The 22,059-nt window shown below is 44.4% G+C and overlaps 1 protein-coding gene across 1 annotated transcript; it reads right to left on the bottom strand.

Annotated features, from left to right (window-relative positions):
* Window positions 1–1,078: 1,078 nt before the first annotated feature.
* Window positions 1,079–21,052, bottom strand: LOC137805553 (uncharacterized). Its single transcript, XM_068605497.1, has 6 exons — window positions 20,858–21,052; window positions 2,282–2,536; window positions 1,777–1,876; window positions 1,657–1,694; window positions 1,316–1,597; window positions 1,079–1,246 (listed from the first exon to the last, which is right to left on the bottom strand). Exons 1-6 carry the CDS (start codon window positions 21,050–21,052, stop codon window positions 1,079–1,081), a joined length of 1,038 nt encoding a protein of 345 aa, XP_068461598.1.
* Between the last annotated feature and the right edge of the window lie 1,007 nt (window positions 21,053–22,059).

Genomic DNA, 22,059 nt, shown 5'->3' with positions numbered 1-22,059 from the left:
GGATTCTGCTTGTATTCATTTCAGATTATCTTCTATAACAAGTGTAATCCTTGTACTCTGTGAAACAAGTTTCGTTTGTGTTTGCTGAGATTGGCTGTGTGTTCTTGAGGGGATCAAGATCAACAATCTTAGTGTTGGTGTGTTGGCCAAGAAGAGTGTGTGTCTTGAGGTGTTCAAGGTCACTTTCTTGGTTGTGGTGTAAGTGATCAAGTTGTGATTGCTTAGTAGATTTCCTCAGGGTTTTTGAGAAGACTGGATGTAGCTCTAGATTTGGAGTGAACCAGTATAAACATCTGTGTGCATTCTCTCTATCCCTAATTCTTTAAATTCAGTTTTGATATTTGATAACTGGTATAAACAACCGATTGTTTCGGTAAAACAACCGATTGTTTTTACTAGTGTTGTGTCTTAGCTTTATGTTTTGAAAAACTGATTTCTTAATCAAGGTTTTCTTGAAGTATTTTCATTCAAGGTTGAAAAGTATACGAAAACTCTCTTTAAACAATTCACCCCCTCTAGTTTAAAGCCATATATTCTAACACATTAGACGATTTTTCTAATCTTAAACATTTGTAATAGATAACTAATATTTTTGTTTTGGGATATTTTAATATATGTATTGACTACATTTGTGATGCATTTGTGCGCGCTGAAGCATGTATCCTATACACACAATGGTGCCTACGAATGAAAATATGCGGAACACGTTGTTGTTTTTATGGATGAAATTATCCGGAACACGTTGTTGTTTTTATGGATGAGAATATCCGAAACCAATATTGGTGCCTATGGATGGATTTATCCATAACCCAATATTGGTGCATATGGATGGATTTATCCATAAGTCAATCAGGTGCCTATGGATGTCAATATCTGGAACATATAAGTATTAATAGTTAAAAGCAGTACATGTTTTTTTTAAATGCTCAGAACTTAACAATACTAAAATCCACGTTCAATAATATTATAGATAAGGTTCAAATACGTCGTCATTATCCCTAATACATGCTCAATCAATAATATAGATAAGGTTTAAATACATAAAAAGGAATCCTAATACATTATCCTTAATACATGTTCAATCATTCCTACGTGAATGTCTCCTAACATATACATCCCTATCATCAGTAGCTTCTCGTGCTAACATAATGGCTGCTTGTATGCCTTCCCAAACAGGGCTGCCCTCCACGACATCACCATGATTAAGTAATGGTTGCAATGTCTGTATAATTCTACGACAAATACCCTACAAGCGTGAATGTCATAGTATTAGAAAAGATAACACATTAATACGTTAATGAAGTTACAAGCATACCAGAGCAGTATGGGACTCCTCAGGATGTGCTCCGTGGCCACGTGCATCTGAGGGTACCAGTAGAGGACGCTCATCATCCTCCACATGAATCACATATGGATGTGATACAAATCTAAACCAAGACATGTACCCTTCAACGCAAGCGCCAGGATAAGGTGCTTTTGCCATATCATTTATGACATAATCAGCATAATGTAACCATCGACGGTCCATTTCATTTGTATCCGGATCACCATGTCTAAGTACAGATGGGTTGTGAGGGATGATCTGTGTATGTCCATACTGACACAGAACACGTTATGGCATGTGTAATTGTGTCCAATTTCCAAGCCTCAAATAACCAGAGAATAAGGAAATCCACTCGAATGGACGTTCTTCCCTGTGCTCGTCATACGGACAAAACCGAATTGAAGTTGGTGTCAATGTATCTAATTGTGATCGAACAACAACAATTGAAGTACCTTTTCCTGCATCATACATCCTACATCGAGGTTGGTCTTCAGAATACAGTGGTTTCATACGTCTCATCCTTATAGACATAAAGTGCTCATAACTCCACCCCTGCAAAAATGTCGCATAACCAGCTAGTTGCTTAATGTTTGCATAACTACAATTTCCTAGCTGCTCATACATGTGAGTTAATGCAGCTCCCGCCCAAAAATATCCCCCGGTCAACCTCAAATCAACATAAAATTCAAGATAAAACACACTAACTAATGTAGCACTCTTGTCGGCGAATATAGTGCAACCGACAAGGTGAAGTAAGTAAGCTCTGGCAGCCACAGTCCACTGCTTCCTTGAGCATGCTTCTTCGTACACATCTCTTAACCAACTCAGGCGCACATGAGCTCCTCGGCAGTATCATGTTTCTTCAGATGCATTTCTACGGTCAAAACGGAGAGCTTGTACCAATAAAGCAATCGCCGAATCTGCATATAAGGTTTCCTACGTGTAAAATTGACCGACAATGGGTAAATGCAACAAATTTGACACATCATCAAGAGTGATGGTCATCTCCCCAACCGGTAAATGAAAGTTGTTAGTCTCTGCATGCCACCTCTCTACAAAACCACACAACAATCCTCGGTCTAAAACCTCATAACTAGCCTGAAGCAGACCCCCTAAGCCACACATTTCTACAACAGCCTCTATTCGCTCATGAGGTGCTCCTAACTTATTTATCTTCCTCCCATGTGAAACGACCTTCAGCTCACCACGATCCTACAATCATCAATAAACACATACATAAGATTTGAACATTCACTATTCAACTTTGGTTTTCTCAAGAGAGAGTGGAATAAGATTACATCTGTATTGATTTCAGTTCATTCTGTAAACAAGTGTAATTTGTTCTGAATACTTTTGTATTTTCTGGTGTTGTAAGCCAATGAGTGTTGTGTGCTCTTGAGGTTGTCAAGATCAATATTCTTGGTGTGTGTTGTGCCAAAGGAAGTGTGTTTCTTGAGGGGTTCAAGGTCACTTCTTTGGTGGTTTTGTGTGTAATCTGTATTTGATTGCTTAGAGGATTGCCCAGTGGATTCTGGGAACTGGATGTAGCTCTTGGTAAGAGTAAACCAATATAAACTGTTTGTGTATCTCTTTCTTTTCTTAAACTTATTTAAATTCAGCTGTTATTGATTTGCTGGTATAAACTGTAAGAATGTATGACTTTAAACTAGAGGGGGGGGGTTGAATGGTTTAAAGAGGGTTTTCGCAAACTTTTAATTCAAGAATGAAATTACTTCGAGAAACAATTGATAAGGAAATCAGTTTTCCAAAACACAAAGCAAAAACAGCAGCACTAGAAAAACAATCGGTTGTTTGTACCAGTTTGCAAATATCAAAACTGAATTTAAAGAGATTAAGGATAGAGAGAATGCACACAGAGGTTTATACTGGTTCACTCTAAACCCAGAGCTACATCCAGTCTTCTCAGAATCCACTGAGGAAATCCACTAAGCAATCAAACCTAGATCACTTACAACACAACCAAAGAAGTGACCTTGATCCCTCAAGACACACACTTCTCTTGGTCAGCACAACAACACTAAGAATGCTGATCTTGATCCCCTCAAGAACACACAACACTTCTCAGCAGCCACACAAGGTTCTTTCAAAAGATACAAAGGATTACACTTGTTACAGAACGAATCTGAAATCAATACAAGAGAAAATCCTATCTCACACTTCTTTGATCAAACTCAATCTCTAAGCAATCTCAACTTTTCAAAAACTCAAAACTTGTGTAAAACCCAAATCTGTTTTACTGTATTTAAAACAAAGTTGTTTGTTGCATAATCTCAGCAAACTATTCATTGCATTTAAAGATTGGTCGAAGCATTAAAAACTGGAGCGTAAACAGTTAGAAAATCATTTAATGCTCAGTCAAAGCACAAAACAGTTTTCTTTTATGGTACCAAAACAAACAATCGGTTGGTTCCATGAATCAATCGGTTGTTTTGGTTTTGACAGCAAGTCAACCATAAAAACAGTTTTCAACCTTTTCTAAAAACACCTAACTACAAAACAATTGGTTGTTTCGACAAAACAACAAGTTGTTTTTCTCTTAGTTTGAAAAACAATTTTCATTTAAAAAGATTGAGAATGCCTATGCTTTGGATTCAATCAAGAGTGGATTACATATTAAATCTACCCCAGATCCTATCTAAAAGGACAGCTCAGCAACAACAAGCACAACCAACCTTTCATCATCCTTCAAAGGGTTTGGATTCTTCAAAGCTTTAACACACTTGGTTCAACAATCTCCCCCTATTTGATGAAGACAAATCCCTGATGCTTGTGTTATATCTGATTGAATCTGAACCAGTTCCTGCAAGGCACAGTTTTAAGCAAAGCATAGAACTTCTGATATTTGGTTAGCACAGAAACAGAAACAACATTTCAGAGCATAATATCAGAGCAAAAACCTAAAAGGTTTCAACCATACAACTGTTTTGCAGAAATTAATAACGAAAAAACAAACACAGCATAAATCTCCCCCTATTTGTCTTCATAAATAGACAAAAAGAAGAGATAAAAAAGGATAATTTTTCTTAATACAACAGAATTAAAAAGCAGAAGCAGAAAACAGAGAAATTGATACAACACCAAAAACAATCGGTTGTTTCGAGATATCAACCAGTTGTTTTTCCTCTTCATTCATTATCAGCATATTGAAGATAAAAAATCTGGTTCTAGACTGCCTCAATCTGTTCATCCAAAGACATGAAGCGTGCATCCATGCTGTTAAACCTGTTATCAATGCTCTGGAAGTTGCTTACACACAGATCATGGAGATTTCTTTGGTTCTCCGTAAAGCCATCAAGCCTATTGACCATGTATCTCTCAAAAGAAGACATGGTTGGCATTCCATCTTCCTGATTTCCAGCACCAGCACTGGGTCCAACATCTTGATGTGTTTCAGGTTGATCTTCATGTTGAAAATCCATATCAACAGCATGTTCACCTTCTTCAAGATCTGCAGCAGCACTTGATGAGGCACCAAGGTCACCATCTTTGCTTATCCATTTGCCACCTATTTTGGTGAATCCCATTTTGCTGAGAGATCCATTGTTCAACTCTTGAGTTGACTTGACCAACTTAGATGTTTCATCCTCCAGATTCACTTCAAAATACAACAAAAATTTAGAAATCAAAACAGCATATGGATAGTGATAGTCACTTAACCTCATTGCCTTTTGCATGTGCTCTTTGATGATGTGGATCCAATTTATTCTAATTTTCTTCATAATGCAGTAGATATACACCAGGTCCTCCTCTGTAAGAACAAAATGATTGCTCCCCCTTGGAGTTAGAATCCAAGTCACAATAAGAGCCAGCAACCTTTCATCAAGCCTCAAGCCACCAACCGAACAAGTCCTAACTTGAGCATTTTGATTCTTCAAACAGCTCTTGTAGTATTGGACTTTGTTGAAATCCTCCACTACTCCAAGGTTCCCCTTGTTGATTCTGAGGCCAGAGTATTGTACCGACCAGGTCATCGGGTGTGATGACGTGGACAAGAGAAAGGTAGGTGGTCAAGAAGTCAACGTAGTCGCCGTATGTAGAAGCGACGTTCTGCAGTATAAGTGATCGGTTATCGCCGAGATGTGCCACCGCCAAGATGGATCATCGCCCATCGCCCAAGAGAAGCATCGCGCAGAAGTAACACGTCGCCGAGTAAGACGTCGCCGAGTGTAGACATCGCCCTAAAGTTGGGTGGCAGCACTGTGGGACCCTCCGCACAAAATAAATGGTCGAGTCAAAGGGGCACCCACGGAGTATGATGGCGCGAGAGATACAACGCTCAAGTTAGAACCCAAGTGGCCATAAGATTATACATTGCACTCCAGATAAGGGAAGCCCATGGGCTGTGTACCGACCAGGTCATCAGGCGTGATGACGTGTCTTGCACGTGCTCGAGTGGGGCGTGCTCAATGGAACGCGTAAGCTAGAAAGGATGAATGGCTCGGAAGTGGGCATAGTCGCCGATCGGTGGATTGGCGTTCTCCGATCGCCGGTGTGCGTAACCGGCGGTCACCAGAGTTGCGTCGCAGTCGCCGTCGCCGTATGAGAATGCTAGGAGATCGGGTGGTTTACACACCGCCACAAGGAGCACGTCGCCGGGTCTCCCAGCGAACTTAGTTAAGGCTGTCGAAGGCTCAGAAGGGTAATTCCAAGCGTGTAAGTTCAGTAAGACGATGGTGGCACCAGCTTGGGGCATGAAAGTCGAGTGGGTTGGGGAAAACACCTTGCACATCAGCGACAGGATTCCTAAGGTGGACATTCGTTGGTGGCAAGGTTTCCCCAGTTAGAACACGCATGGCGTAGCAGTAAGGAGGGTGCCATTCGCTACGAGCGATATCATAGAGATGATGCACCTTGTTGCATCCGATACTCGCCTTGTCGGGTGATGTTTCACAGTGCATTACGTGCTAGGTTTCCCCTTGAGCTGAAGACTTAGCTGTGCGGCTGGTTACTACACAAAGAATGACGTTTAAGTTGCCCCAATCCCGATGATGACACGTGTAGGGTTGGGAGCGATGGAGAAATGACGCTCAAGCTGCCTTAGCTCAGATGACAACACGTGTAGGGCTGGGCGCTACCTGCTATCCCAGCCCAGATGGCGACACGTGCAGGGCTGGATGCGAGCCACGCGTCCAAAAGCATAATAGCCTGGAGAGAGAAGAAACCCAGCTACAAAGGTAACCTGAACAGAGTCTGCAGAGGTACGCTTTTGATAATTACACAGAGCACTAAGCCCTAGTTGTTCTTGACGGCGCACCCAGCTATGAGCACAAGGCAATTAGGGCAACACAGTTTTAGTCCTTGAGTACAGTTTTCGACCACCCTCAGAGCATTCGTTCAAGTGCTCCGATACGGGGTTGCGTCACCTTTGATGTTTCTGGCTGGCTGACTTGAGCGTCAGAGTGCAAACGGCCGCGAGGGCGCCCCTTTGTTCTTCTTTTCCAGGTACTCATAGACAAGATAGAACGAAGGTGCTCCAGTTCGTGAGGACAAGCCACTCGTAGAGATGACCCAGGTCAACCGGCCGGAACAAGTATTTTAGACCACACATCATATGTGATCTTCATATCTACACCCTTCACATGAGAGACAAGGTTGTTTCCCTCAAATTTGAGATTTGTGTAGAACACTCTAATTAAATCTTGGTAGATATTCCCCTTCATCTCCAAGAACTTTCTGAGAGATTGATCTTTGAGCAACCTTATGACATTATCTAGCTTTTGGCTTTTCAGCCAATCAAAGCAAACAACTTTGGGATTGTTTATCACTTTGGTGCTAGTCTCAAACCTATACCTTTCAATAAGATCATTATCTCCAGAAAACCATCCTTCTAGCCTTCCTCCAGACCTTACTGCTCTGGTTTTGACTCTTTTTGAGGTGGGAGGTGTTGATTCCATGATGGCAGAGAAGAAACAGAGAGAAGCTCACACAAGAATTGCAAGAGATGTTACAAGAGATGTTGCATTTGGTTGTTCTTGTGAAAGAGATAAGTTGCAACAGATTTTATAGCAAAAACAGAATCATAAAGCATTCAATGACATGAATGGGTATCATATTTTCAGAGAGAGAAGACTTGACCATGCCCTGCACAGAAAACGTCAGAAAAAGCAGAAAATCACATGGTCATCACATGTGATCTTTGACTAGTCATAAAAGCTCTTAAATTTTCAAGATTTTGGAATATATTCCTTTATGACTGTTGTAACTTCTTTTTGAGCGTGATCAACTTTCAACACAGGTTCATTGACCAAGGATTGTTTCTTTAATTTGATCTGCAACAGATAGAAATTCAAAAAAGAAATTAATTTGATTTCTTTATAGTGCTGTCAGACACAAAACAATCGGTTGTTTCGAGGAAACAATCGGTTGTTTTTCTACAGCAACAAAACTGATTTTGAATTTTTAATCATGAGCAGAAAGAATTCAAAGCAGATGAAATTGAACATTTTAAAGAGGTTATACAAACATGAAAATGAACTTTTAAAACAGGAATTAAGAATAGAGATAAGGAATGTCTTATCCTTTATGATGTTCTTTCATTGAACCATGTTCTTTGTGATCCTTTGGACAGATATAGAACATTGATTCAGCTTCAATGTTGGTCTTTTTCTTCCAAGAACTTGATTAGTTGACTCAGTCCCTCACACTTCTTTAGATTTCCTGCACAAACATGAGTTCAAGCAACAAGATTTGGTCCCTTCACAAATGTGGGTCCAATTGATTTCTTTTTCTCATTTGGAACCTCACATCCTTTAGGAATCCATTTCATGAAGCCCCTGGGAACAAAAAACTTTCTTATTTGGCAGAATCTAACCGAATGACCCTTTTTCATGCAGTAAAAGCATGTAACAACCGGTTGTTTTGACTTAACAATCAGTTGTTTTTCTGGCTTTCTTGAAAAACTTTTTGAAAACTTATCTTGTTTGTTTTGTGGATTAAAACCTAAACCAGCTTTTCCAAAAACACAATTTTGAGATGCCAAGACATTCTCAAAGTTAGATTTTCCCTTAGATAGCTTATCCACAGTATTAACAAGATAATGCACTTTCTTTTCAAGGTTTTCACAATTTTCACAAATGAGAGTGTCACACTTGCAAGAAGAATTTTTGAAATGTGTTTCCAGATTTTTGAAATCCTTTTTAGATTTTTCAATCTCTTCTTCAAGTGCCTTCACTCTCTTTTCCAGCCAGCTGTTAAGTTCTTTCAATCGGTTGTTTGAAAGAACCAATCGATTAGCTTCATCGTGAGTTTCTTGAAAAGCTTCAAGCAATTCACTATAATTTTGTTCATTTAAAGAAGCACAAGAACTTACTTCACTTGAGCTGCAAGATTCATCATCATCTTCAACAATCAAACAAATGTTTGCTCTCTCTTCTTCACTTGATGATGATACGTCATTCTCTTCCCAAGCTATGTAGGCTCTCTTTGTCTTGCCCTTATTTTCCTTGTAGCTAGGCTTTTTCTCCTTGCTTATGTTTGGGCAATCTGCCTTTATGTGACCTTGCTCACCACAACCAAAACAAGTATAGTTATTGGAATTAAAATCATTGGATTTCTTGTTTCCATACGTATCTTTGTTGTTGTCCTTGTTGCGATTCCTCTTCAAGAATTTGCTAAACTTTCTGGATAACAGGCTAAGGCTTTCTTCATCACTATCATCGCTGGATTCTTGTTTGCCTTTGTGTTTGACATCTTTTAAGGCTATACTCCTTATGTGTTTGTCTTCACTTTCTTGAACATTGAGTCGATTCATCTCTAGCTCATGTTCCCTAAGCTTGCCAAACAAAGAAGGCATACTCAAGGATGTTAGATCTTTAGATTCGGATATAGCAGTTACCTTAGGTTGCCATGCTCTATCAAGACATTTCAAAATCTTGATGTTTAATTCTTCCTTTTCAAAGATCTTGTCAAGGCTCATGAGATGATTGATGATGTGCGTGAATCTTTTCTGCACTTCAACGATTGTTTCACCTTTGAGCATTCTGAACATCTCATACTCTTGGATTAGAGTATGCTTCCTAGCTCTCTTTACCTCATTTGTACCTTCATGAGTTACCTCCAAGGTGTCCTACATTTCTTTTGCTGATTTGCATTGAGAGACCCTGAAAAACTCATCAGAATTTAAAGCAGAGGTTATTATGTTTTTGGCAATGCAATCGAATTTGGCCTTCTTGCTTTCAGAATCAGTCCATTGAGACCAAGGCTTTTCAATGGAAGATCCATCTTTTTCAAACTTTGGGACAAAAGGACCATTTTCAATTGCATCCCAAATACCTTTGTCAAGTGATTCCACAAAGATTTTCATTCTCACTTTCCAAAATTGGTAGTTCAAACAACAAAACAGAGGTGGTCTGTTGATTGAAGCACCTTCCCCAAAAGGTAGTCTATCAGCCATTAAAAAAGTTTTAGGATCACACTAGAATAAATTTCAAGAACCAAGCTCTTGATGCCAATTGTAAAAATGTATGGCTTTAAACTAGAGGGGGGGGGGGGGGGGTTGAATGGTTTAAAGAGGGTTTTCGCAAACTTTTAATTCAAGAATGAAATTACTTCGAGAAACAATTGATAAGGAAATCAGTTGGCCAAAACACAAAGCAAAAACAATAGCACCAGAAAAAAAATCGGTTGTTTATACCAGTTTGTAAATATCAAAACTGAATTTAAAGAGATTAAGGATAGAGAGAATGCACACAGAGGTTTATACTGGTTCACTCTAAACCCAGAGCTACATCCAGTCTTCTCAGAAACCACTGAGGAAATCCACTAAGTAATCAAACCTAGATCACTTACAACACAACAAAAGAAGTGACCTTGATCCCCTCAAGACACACACTTCTCTTGGTCAGCACAACAACACTAAGAATGCTGATCTTGATCCCCTCAAGAACACACAACACTTCTCAGCAACCACACAAGGTTCTTTCAAAAGATACAAAGGATTACACTTGTTACAGAACGAATCTGAAATCAATACAAGAGAAAATCCTATCTCACACTTCTTTGATCAAACTCAATCTCTAAGCAATCTCAACTTTTCAAAAACTCAAAACTTGTGTAAAACCCAAATCTGTTTTACTGTATTTAAAACAAAGTTGTTTGTTGCATAATCTCAACAAACTATTCATTGCATTTAAAGATTGGTCAAAGCATTAAAAACTGGAGCGTAAATAGTTAGAAAATCATTTAATGCTCAGTCAAAGCACAAAACAGTTTTCTTTTATGGTACCAAAACAAACAATCGGTTGTTTCCACGAATCAATCGGTTGTTTTGGTTTTGACAGCAAGTCAACCATAAAAACAGTTTTCAACCTTTTCTAAAATCACCTAAGTATAAAACAATCGGTTGTTTCGACAAAACAACAGGTTGTTTTTCTCTTAGTTTGAAAAACAGTTTTCTTTTAAAAAGATTGAGAATGCCTAAGCTTTGGATTCAATCAAGAGTGGATTACATATTAAATCTACCCCAGATCCTATCTAAAAGGACAGCTCAGCAAGAACAAGCACAACCAGCCTTTCATCATCCTTCAAAGGGTTTGGATTCTTCAAAGGTTGAACACACTTGGTTCAACATAAAAAACCGATTGTTTTGAAGAAACAACCGATTTTTTTTTCTGGTGCTTTCCTGTTTTGTGCTTTGTTTCTTGGCTAACTAAATTCCTAATCTGGTTTCTTGCAAAGGATTTCATTCTAGCCTTAAAAGTTTGCGAAAATCCATTTAAACAATTCACCCCCTCTCGTTTAAGGCCATATATTCTAACAATTGGCATCAAGAGCTTGGTACTTGAAAAATACTTAAGTTTGATCCTAAAATCTTTTTCGATGGCTGGAAAACTACCTTTTGAGGAGGGTGCTTCAATTAACAAACCACCTTTGGTTTGAATTATAAGTATTGGGAAGCTAGAATAAAAATCTTTGTTGAATCCATTGATCAAGGAATTTGGGATGCAATTGAAAATGGCCTTTTCATTCCAAAGATGCAAAAGAATGGATCTTTTGTTAAAAAACCTTGGTCCCAATGGACAAATGAAGAAAATGAAAAGGCCAAGTTTGATTGCAGTGCCAAAAATATAATAACATCTGCTTTGGATTCTAAAGAATTTTTCTGGATATCAAAGTGTGAATATGCTAAGGAGATGTGGGATACACTCAAAGCAACTCATGAGAATATCACTGAAATAAAGAAATCAAAGACAAGAAGAAAAAGGAGACATAATAAAAAAAGGTCTCAATCTATGCTTGATGGCCAAAAAGGAAGATGATTTAAGCAGTGTAAGTTCCTCTAATTCTTCAAATGCTGAAAATTATTGTCAATTACTTCAAGCTTTTCAAGAAACACGCTAACCGATTGGCTCTCTTGAACAACCGGTTGAAGGGAATGAACAACTGGCTTGAAAACAAAGTCAAATCACTGGAAGAAGAATTAGAAAATTCAAAAACAGATTTTGAAAATCTTGAAATTCTTTACAAAAACTCTTCTTACAAGTGTGACACTCTTATTTGTGAAAATTGTGAAAATCTTGAAAAGAAAGTTCATTATCTTGTAAAGACTGTGGATAAGCTTTCAAAGGGCAAATCCAAATTTGAGAATGTCTTGGCATCTCAAAATTGTGTTTTTGGAAAAGCTGGATTAGATTTTAATCCACAAAACAAGCAAGACAAGTTTTCAAAGTCATTTTCGAAACTGCCAGAAAAACAACCGATTGTTCTGTCGAAACAACCGGTTGTTACATGCTTCTACTGCATGAAAAGAGGTCATTCTGTCAGATTCTGTAAAATTAGGAAATATTTTGTTCCTAAAGGCATTATGAGATGGATTCCTATAAATTCTAGAGTTCCCAGTAATGAATGTAAATCAAAAGGACCCACATTTAAAAGGGGACCAAATCTTTGTACTTGAAATTTCACTTTGTAGGGAAATTTGATGGAGAGCATGCAACAGTGGTATCTGAACAGTGACTGCTCAAAACACATGACAAGAGATAAATCAAAGTTTGTGAGCATCACCTTCAAACAAGAAGGCCATGTAACATATGGAGATAACAACTGTACCGCCCTGGTAGTCGGAAGTGATGACGTGGCACCAAGCTACAGTGTAGGCGTGTGGACAAGGCGCCAGGTTGGCAGAAGAGGAGGAAGTCGGGGGGCTCGTGAAGTCGCCATTTATTAAGGTGGCGTGTTCCGATCTCCAGCATACCAGGACCGGCGATCGCCCAGTAGAAGGTGAAGTCGCCAGATGTAAACTCAGGCGACCAAGCGATTGGAGATCGCCAGAGCAAGCACATCGCCGAAGATGAAGGTGGTGCAGATTATGAAGGCGGTCGACGAGACCACAGGGAAGGTGTACGAGAGCACCCTCACTCGCCAATTCCAGTAGAGATCGCGCTCCCAAGTTAGCTATGCACTGGGCAGTACCATGCATAAATAACTTAGCCAAAAAGAGAGTCAGAAGCAGCGCCCAAGTCAAGGAGGCTCCAGATGATGGCACGTGTACGACTGGATGCGAGCCACGTGTCCAGGTCTGTAACTGCCAGGAGAGAGAAAGTGACCAGGTATATAAGAGTTCTCAACGAACTTTCTGAGGTACGCACGTTCAGATTATACTCTTTACGCTTGCGAGTTCTAGAGCTTACTGTGAGAGAGAACATTGCACGGTTCCTTGAGATTTCTTGAGTGTTCTTGCTCTTAGTATTTGGTGGTTCGGTCACTGACTTGGGCGTTGGAGTGCGATCGGCCGCAGCGGCGCCGCTCTGTTCTTTTGCAGGTTCTTGAGGTGGATCTTGAAGAAGGACGGAGGTTTGAAGCGGTGCACACGTCGATCCTTTGACGAGGTAGGTTCCAACGTTCTGGTCAACAGGCAGGATCATCAGGCGCCCACCGTGGGGCCGTGTAAAACCTGTTCCCATCCATAGCGTGAGTTCTTGGGGGTTTTCATAGTTTTCTGCGTGGTTGTGTGCTGGTGCAACCGTAGTTCGCTGTTCGCTTAAGATTTGTTTGGTGTTTTCACATTTTCCACCGTTCGTTTGGGTTTTTGTTCGGTGAAGTGAGTTTTTCTGCTGTTTACGCGTGATTTGTTCGGTGGAGTTTTAGTTCCTTCGCTCGTTTGGTTATCCGTGGGAGAAGCAGTGGTTTCTGGTGGAGTTGCAGGTTTCTTTGGAGGTTCGCGGTGTTCTTGAGTTTCTTGCAGAGTTTCGCGCAGTTTTCCCCGATTGATCGCTGAATCGATCGTAGCTGAAGTAAGTGTTGTTCGCTGCATTCTGTGATTCGCTAAGTTTCATGAGAAAAATGAGAAGCAATCGTTCAAGTCCAGTTGCGCCCGTCGCTGCTGAAGGCGCCGCCGCCATGACCATGGCGCAGATGGTAGAGATTATGCGCTCGTTGCAGGCAACTGTGGAAGCCTCGCGCATAGAGCAGGCGAGAATGCACGAAGACCTGGCCGCCTCTCGGGCCAGGAATGATGAGCTTAGCAAGGTGACTGAGGAGCTGCGTCAAGCTCTTCAGGAGCAGCAAGGGCGTTCTGTCGCTGAAGAGGTCGCGCCGTCGTCGCCACCTCGTGTTTTTCCTATGCCTTTCGATCAGGCGATTACTGACACGCCTATTTCTGCGAGCGTGGTTCCGGTTAAGGCTGTTTTCACTGGCGTGGAGGATCCTGAAGCTCATCTCACCACGTTCCATACACAGATGATGCTGTCAGGGGGATCAGACGTCGTGTATTGCAAGATGTTTGTGAGCACGCTCCAGGGAACGGCGCTGGAATGGTTTGTGAGCCTGCCTAACGGTCACATAACCAGTTTTCAGCAGTTCTCGAAGATTTTCGTCGAGCAGTACATTGTGAACAAGGCGCCGCCCAGGGTGTCTTACGACCTGTTTGATATAAGGCAGTATCAGGGAGAGTCCCTCAGGGACTACCTAAATCGCTTTGGGGCGCAGATGGTCAGATCGCCGGTCAAAGACGAAGAAATGCTGGTCTATGCATTTAAGAAAGGCGTGCTGCCGGGACCATTCTGCGAGGCGTTGATCAGGGCATACCCCGCCACGTTTGCTGAGGTTAGGCGACTTGCGGTGGCCCACATCGCCAACGAGAGCGAAGTCGCCGAGAAGAGGGGAAGCGTGGCCCCCACTAGGCCACGCGCCCAAACCAGGATCCAGCCGCAGAGGGTGCTGGAGACAGCGGCGGCCAGAAGGGATCAGAGGACTCGCCATCCTTATGATCCAAGGAAGAACAAGGGCAGGGGCCAAGGATGCCAGCAACCAGCACGCCGGGAATGCAATCGCCCACCTAAGCACAAGTTTGTCATGGGTTTGGCGGATCTGATCGCCATTCCCAATATATCCGCTAGGTTGAAGGCGCCAGAGAAGGTGGGCGACAAGGTGCTGGGACCAAAGCCAGACGCCTGGTGTGAGTTTCACCAGGGCTTTGGCCATACAGTGGACTCGTGCTTAGCATTAGGATACCAGCTCGACGATCTGGTAAAGAACGGGTTCCTAAATGATTATTTGCTGGATAGAAGGACGGGGGGCGCGTCGAGCTCCCAACCAGCAGGTGCTGAAGCTCAGCAGCACGAGATGCCCACGCACGGAGAAATCCACACCATTGCAGGGGGTTTCTCAGGAGGTGGATGCACCGCATCATAGAGGAAGAAGTACGCAAGGTCTGTGATGACGGTGGATATGTTTGAAGACCACTCACCAGAAGTGGATATTACATTCACCAAGCAAGATCTCCGGGATGTTGTGCCTCATGACAACGATCCCATAGTAATTTCGTTGATAACAGCAGGAAGAAAGGTCCACAGGGTGCTGGTGGACCAAGGAAGCTCGGCAGATGTGATGTTTTGGCCGACTTTCACGCAGTTGGAGCCGCCCCTTGACCAGCTGAGGCCCTATGGAGGGTGTTTGCATGGGTTCGCTGGTGACCAAGTGGAGGTCAGGGGGTACATAGAATTGAGGACAACGTTTACAGACGTGGCGGGTTCAAGAACGGAGAAAATCAAATACCTCGTTGTAAACGCTCCTTCAGCATACAACATCCTGTTGGGAAGACCCACGCTCAACAGGATAGGTGCCATACCGTCGACCCGGCACATGAAGGTGAAGTTGCCGTCCATGGAGGGGGTGGTTATCACCATCAAGTCCGATCAGAAGGAAGCGAAGAAGTGCTATAAGAATAGCCTGAAAAACAAGAGATCGGTGAGTTACGTAACAACCACCCCGCCTCCTGGTGTGAAGCTCAGATCGACGGTAACAGAAGAGATCGCCGGAAGGGACGTGGAGATGGTGGACGCTGAGCTGGGGGAGGGGAACGCTGGTCTGGAGAAGGAAGAGGCAAGGAATCACCCCGAGGAAGCGAGAGAGCTGGGAATCACTAGGGTGGTGATCGCCAGAGAAACCAGACCAAAACCCGTCGAGCAGTGGCTCGAGAGAGAAATCGGGGGAAAGATCTTCAAGCTGGGAAGATCCCTGGAGGTTGAGCTCCAGGACCAGATCGCCAAGGTGATTGAGCGGCATCTGGACGCGTTTGCATGGTCCGCTTCGGACATGCCCGGGATCGATCCCGACTTCTTGTGCCATCATCTGGCGATGGACAACTTGGTAAGACCAGTGCGACAAAGAAGAAGAAAGTTCAACGAAAAGAGGAGGCAGGCGATCAGGGACGAAACACAGAAACTCCTCGCTGCAGGCCACATAAGGGAAGTCCAGTACCCTGAATGGCTGGCAAATGTCGTGCTGGTGAAGAAGAGTAACGGGAAATGGCGCATGTGCGTCGATTTCACCGATCTGAACAAGGCTTGCCCAAAGGATTCATATCCTTTACCAAGCATAGACGCCCTGGTAGATAGTGCCGCAGGGTGTAAGCTGTTGAGCTTCCTGGATGCCTTCTCGGGGTATAATCAGATCAAGATGCATCCCATGGATGAAGAGAAGACAACCTTCATGACGGAGAGATCGTGCTACTGCTACAAGGTGATGCCGTTTGGGCTGAAGAACGCGGGGGCCACGTACCAGAGGCTGATGGATCGAGTACTTGCACCGATGCTGGGAAGGAACGTGCAAGCGTACGTCGATGACATGGTCGTGACCTCGCCAGAAAAGAGCAAGCACGTTGCAGACTTGGAGGAATTGTTCACGACGATCGCCAAGTTCAAATTAAAGCTTAATCCAGAGAAATGCATTTTCGGCGTGGAGGCTGGAAAGTTTTTGGGTTTCCTCTTAATTGAAAGAGGCATAGAGGCCAACCCTGATAAGTGTGCCGCCATCTTGGCGATGAGGAGCCCAGCTACGGTGAAGGAGGTTCAACAGCTAACAGGTCGGATGGCAGCCCTGTCTCGCTTCGTGTCAGCTAGCGGAGAAAAGGGCCATCCCTATTTTCAGTGCTTGAGGCGCAATAACAAGTTTGCTTGGACGAAGGAGTGCGAGGAAGCCTTCGTCAAGCTGAAGGAATATCTGGCGAGCCCGCCGGTCTTGTGCAAACCGCTGGTGGGAACCCCTCTCAGGTTGTATTTTGCTATAACTGAGAGGGCGGTGAGTGCGGTGCTCGCCCAGGATCAAGATCAGGCCCAAAAGCCTATTTATTTTGTGAGTAAGGTGTTGCAGGGGCCCGAAACGAGATATCAGGCCCTGGAAAAGGCTGCGCTGGCTGTGGTATTTTTGGCGAGGAGGTTGCGCCACTATTTCCATAGCTTCACCATACTGGTGATGACTGACCTGCCCATCCAGAAGGTCTTGAAGAAGCCCGACGTTGCAGGAAGGATGGTGAAGTGGGCAGTAGAATTGTCAGAGTTTGATATTAAATATGAGCCCCGAGGCCCGATCAAGGGGCAAATCTTTGCGGATTTCGTGGTCGAGCTTTCGTCTGAGGCGACACGAGTTGAAGGGGACGACTTCCGTTGGGTACTCTCGGTGGATGGATCGTCGAACCAGCAGGGTAGCGGTGCTGGAGTCATTTTGGAAGGACCCAACGGCGTGCTGATCGAACAATCTTTGAGATTTGCCTTCAAAGCCAGTAACAATCAAGCAGAATACGAGACGCTGATCGCCGGGATTTTGCTGGCCAAAGAGATGGGAGCCAGGGTGCTAATGGCTAAGAGTGACTCGCTGCTAGTTACAGGGCAAGTAACAGGCGAGTTCCAGGCTAAAGATCCACAAATGGCGGCTTATTTGGAGTATGTGCAGGAATTGAAGAGTTCTTTTGCCTCCTTTGAAGTAGTGCATGTGCCCAGAGAGCAGAATGCCCGAGCTGACTTGCTAGCTAAGCTCGCCAGTTCAGGCAAGGGGGGTAGACAGAGGACGGTGATTCAAGAAACTCTGAAGACGCCGAGAGCATTTGTGGTAGATCACCTGGTTCTTCAGATAAGCAAGTCGACGGAGAAAGCAGCGAGAAGTCATAAGTCCCTGACGCAAGAAACTTTGAGATCGCCGAGAATTAGAGCATGTCGAGGAGAGAAGGTGAACATGACGCAGGTCTGCGCTATCCATGAGCCAGACACCTGGATAACACAGTACAAGCGGTGCCTGGTAGATGGCCTTCTCCCACTGGATCCGACAGAGGCTAGGAAGGTAAAGAAAACTTCTAGCAAGTACACATTGATTAATGGCGATTTGTACATGTTTGGGTTCACTCACCCGCTCCTGGAGTGCGTACACTGCGAGAAGTGCACGAGAATCATGGCAGAGCTCCACGAAGGTATATGCGGAAGCCACGTCGGGGGTCGAGCTCTGGCCGCAAGGACTCTCCGTGCAGGGTACTACTGGCCATCGATGAGAGAAGACTGCAAGAAGTATGCCCAATGTTGCAAACAATGCCAACAGCACGCCGATTGGCACAAGGCGCCTCCCGAGGAGTTGAAGTCGATCTACAGCCCTTGGCCGTTTCATACTTGGGGAATCGACATCCTGAGACCATTCCCGCTGGCGAGATCAGGTAGATGAAGTACTTGGTGGTGGCGATTGAGTATTTCACCAAGTGGATCGAAGCAGAGCCAGTGGCCCAGATCACCGCACACAAGATCGAAGGTTTCGTGTGGAAGAATATTGTGTGCCGATTTGGAGTGCCCAAGCGCCTGGTGTCAGACAATGGGACTCAGTTTGCAAGCCACTTGTTGAAGAAGCTGTGCGAAGGGGTGGGAATTCAACAAGTGTTTGCATCCGTCGAGCACCCTCAGACGAATGGCCAGGTGGAGTCAGCTAATCGGGTGTTGCTGAGAGGTTTGAAGAGAAGGCTAGAGAAAGCCAAATGAGGCTGGGCTGAGGAGGTACCCCGTATAGTCTGGGCGTACCACACCACCGAGCAGTCAGGAACCCATGAGACCCCATTCAGCTTGGTCTATGGGTGCGATGCAATGATTCCAGTAGAGATCCAGGAGAGCTCGCCGAGATTCCAGAACTTTGTAGAGGAAGACTCGAATGAGGAGAGAAGGCTGAACCTGGATCTACTGGATGAGGTCAGGGAAGAGGCGAGATTGAAGGCTGAAGCGGTGAAGAGAAGGGTCGAACGAAGATACAACTCGAAGGTGATGCCAAGATAGTTTAGAGAAGGCGACCTGGTGATGAGGAAAGCCCACCAGTACGAGATGGAAAATAAGCTGTCGCCCAAGTGGACGGGGCCGTTCAGAATAACCGAGGCGCTCGGGAACGGCGCCTACCGCTTAGAGATATTGGAAGGAGGGGCGATTCCTCACACTTGGAACGCCACGCACCTGAAGGTGTATTACAGTTAAAAAGCCTTGTAAGTAAAGACAAACACGAAGTTATATTACAATGTCTCTGTTAAAACAGTTTGAAGGGGGCACTCTTTTTTCCCTAAGGAGGGTTTTTAACGAGGCCACCCAATAAAGAGAAGTTTTCGAAGTACAAGTTGCTTTAGATTGCGTGCCTGTTGTTTTCAGAAAGTTTTGAAGAAAGACCTTGTCACTTGTATGTGGCTTAAGGCAAGTTAAAGATATATTGCATGCTTTCTAAAAGTTTTAAGTCCTCATCGTCTTTCGGCGATTGGAGGCACCAACTAAAAGACCTCAACGCCCTCGCGCGTCCGGAGGCGAGTTAAAGACCTCCTCGCCGTCGAGCGAGTGCAGGCGAGGAAGAGCGAAAAGTCCTCAGTGTTTCTGGGGGCGAGGAGATGTAACCCCTGGGGCAATGTAGAGGCACCAGTGAAAAGTCCTCAGTGTTTCTGGGGGCGAGAAGATGTAACCCCCGGGGCAATGTAGAGGCAAGTAAAAGACCTTCTCGCCTATGAGCGAGTTCAGGCAAGTAAAAGACCTTCTCGCCTATGAGCGAGTTCAGGAAAGGTAAAATCCTTCTCATCTCGAACGAGTTCAGGTACGGTGTTAAGGGTGGACGATGTTTGGAAGGTGGCTAAGGTAGGTTCGAAGAGAACGCCTAGCCACCCGACCTTTTGTTCCGAAGTTCAGGAAGGTAGAGAAGGATCCAAAAGGCGCCTCTACCCCCAGATAAAAGAACAATGGCCAAGGCATGAAGCCAAAAAGAAGCTGATATCGCCAAGAGTCTTTGGCGACCAGGAAAAGTTCAAACAGTGGCGAGAAAGTTGAAGACCCGTTTTGACGAAGCAGATCGGGTGAAGAAATGTTTTAAGCCAGTGGTTGAGTTGAAGTTTGTTGCTTGAAGAGTGATTTTACGCTAAGGTTAATTGCCTTAAGATTACGAGTTGTTAATGTGATTATTGTTTGAAGCTGAAATGGTTCGAAACAGTTAAGTACAAGATCGTGCCTACGAAATTACTAAGTTATTTCTCTAAAGTAAATTGCGCAAGGGAAGTTGAAGCAGGCAAAGAAGTTACAAAAAGAAATACAAAGGCAATTTCATTAAAGTAAATATCAGTTCGGGGTACGTAAACAGAAAAAGAAGAAAGTTCATTACAAAATGCAAAGAAAAGCATAAAGGTGGTGGATGAGGGGAAATTGATCAGTCTTCGACGGGAACCACCTTCCCATCCACCACCTCGTTGTTTAGGGACACCATGTTGAGATCCAGATCGGGGAACAAGCATGCAAACTGTTCCCGTGCAGCCGCGAATCCAGCAGCCAGAATTTGGGCAGAACTCATATTAAGTTCTTCAATCTGTTTCTGGAGTCCTTCAGTTTGCTCCTTCAGCCCCTTATTCTGCTGCTCCAGCTCTTCGACTTGCTTCTTGAGTTTTTCGTTGTTTTCTTGAGTCTGGAGAAGGTCTTCAGCAACCTTCTTGGATTCTGCTTGCACTTGGCCCAATTCAGCAGCGATCTTCCCCTTCTCTTTGTTGGCCTCGGCAAGCTCAGCCATGGCGTCATCCCTCGCCTTCTCCACCTTACCAAGGAAGATCTCCCGGTCGGCTGATCTTTGCTCCAGTTTCTTCACCTTGGCGGCGTCAGTTTTTATGAGAGCCTCCAGGTCAGCCACCTTGACGCGATAAGGAACAATCTTGCTCTCTAGTTCGATCTTTTCTTGAGCCAGTTGCTGCACCTTATGGCGGAGTTCAGTGGCCTCCTTGCGCGCCAACCTGAGCTCGGTGCTCATCGCATCTTCTACTCGGGAGTGTTCAATCTCCGCGAGTGTCAGATTGAAGGACAACTTCTCCACCTTAACCCTCACGGTGTTGTTCTCAGTTCTAAGGTTGAAGAGGTCGTCCTGGAGCTTCCTGGTGGAGCTCTCCACAGCTCTAGTGATGATGGCGGGGATGTCTTCTGCTATCGTCTTCAGCCTGGCAGATAAAGGCTCCCACATCCTCGTGACCTCAAGAGAGAGGTTTGCTTCTTGTAGAGGCGCTGGGTGGGCCTGTTGTTGGTTTTCGTCGCCACCTTCTTTAGTTGGTTCTTCAGTAGGCGCTTCTGGGCGTGGTGGCGACGTCGGGGATTCGGTAATCAGAATTGGAGAGGCATGGGCAACCTCATCCCCGATTGGAGCAACATCTGCGGCTAAGGCATTTGAAGGAGGACCCCCTCCAACTGTTGCACAAGGTGTGGAGGCGCTCGGGGGGTCCTCCATGAAGTTTGGCTCGGGGGCCTCAACCGCAGGTGGCGCGGATGCCAATGGAATGGCTTGGACTGGTGAAGCAGGAGCTGATGGAAGTGGCAATGATGGAGGAGGGGCAGGCGTGGATGGCGGTGTTGATGCTGGAAGAGGGGGTGGTGCAGATGGTGAAGAAGGTGCCACCCTCTTCCTCTTCGTAACAAGGCCATCTTCAGTGGCCTCGTCGTCTTCCTCCTCCTCCTCGTGGACTACCTGGGGAGTTTTCCTCTTGGGTCTTTTGAGGACAAGTTTCTTGCGTTGAGCGGCGGGTTGGACATCGGAAGGTGCTGGGCCCTTGGGTGGCGATCGGCCCTGTGCGGCGGCGATCTCCACCACAGAATTTGGCACTGTTTGGGAAGCCGTTGCCAACCCGTGGAGTCGGGCGAGCGTCCTTAATTCAGCAAGCTTGCCCTGGCCCAACATGTTATCTGCATAGAGCAAGAAAGCATGGGTTAGTTCAGAGAGAAGATAAATGCATAAGGTAGTATGCAACAGCCAAGCAGATAAAGGGTGCAGAAAAATAAAACCAAAGTCTTGTGCACAACGCACAAGACACCCAGAAACAGTTAACAGAAGTAAGTATTAAAACAAGAACTTAAGCATTCTAACCTATTCGAATTTCGAGTTGGTCCTCGAAGAACTCGAAGCAGATAAGTGTGGTGGTGAGGAAGGTGATGTTGGCGTCTGCCACACTCTTCCAGAAAAAACAGAGATCTCTGTCC

The sequence above is a fragment of the Phaseolus vulgaris genome, chromosome 3, assembly GCF_000499845.2.
Source record: "Phaseolus vulgaris cultivar G19833 chromosome 3, P. vulgaris v2.0, whole genome shotgun sequence".
Lineage (NCBI taxonomy): Eukaryota > Viridiplantae > Streptophyta > Magnoliopsida > Fabales > Fabaceae > Phaseolus > Phaseolus vulgaris.
Note: the sequence above shows the minus strand (reverse complement) of the source record. Positions and strands in the feature narration are given on the sequence as shown.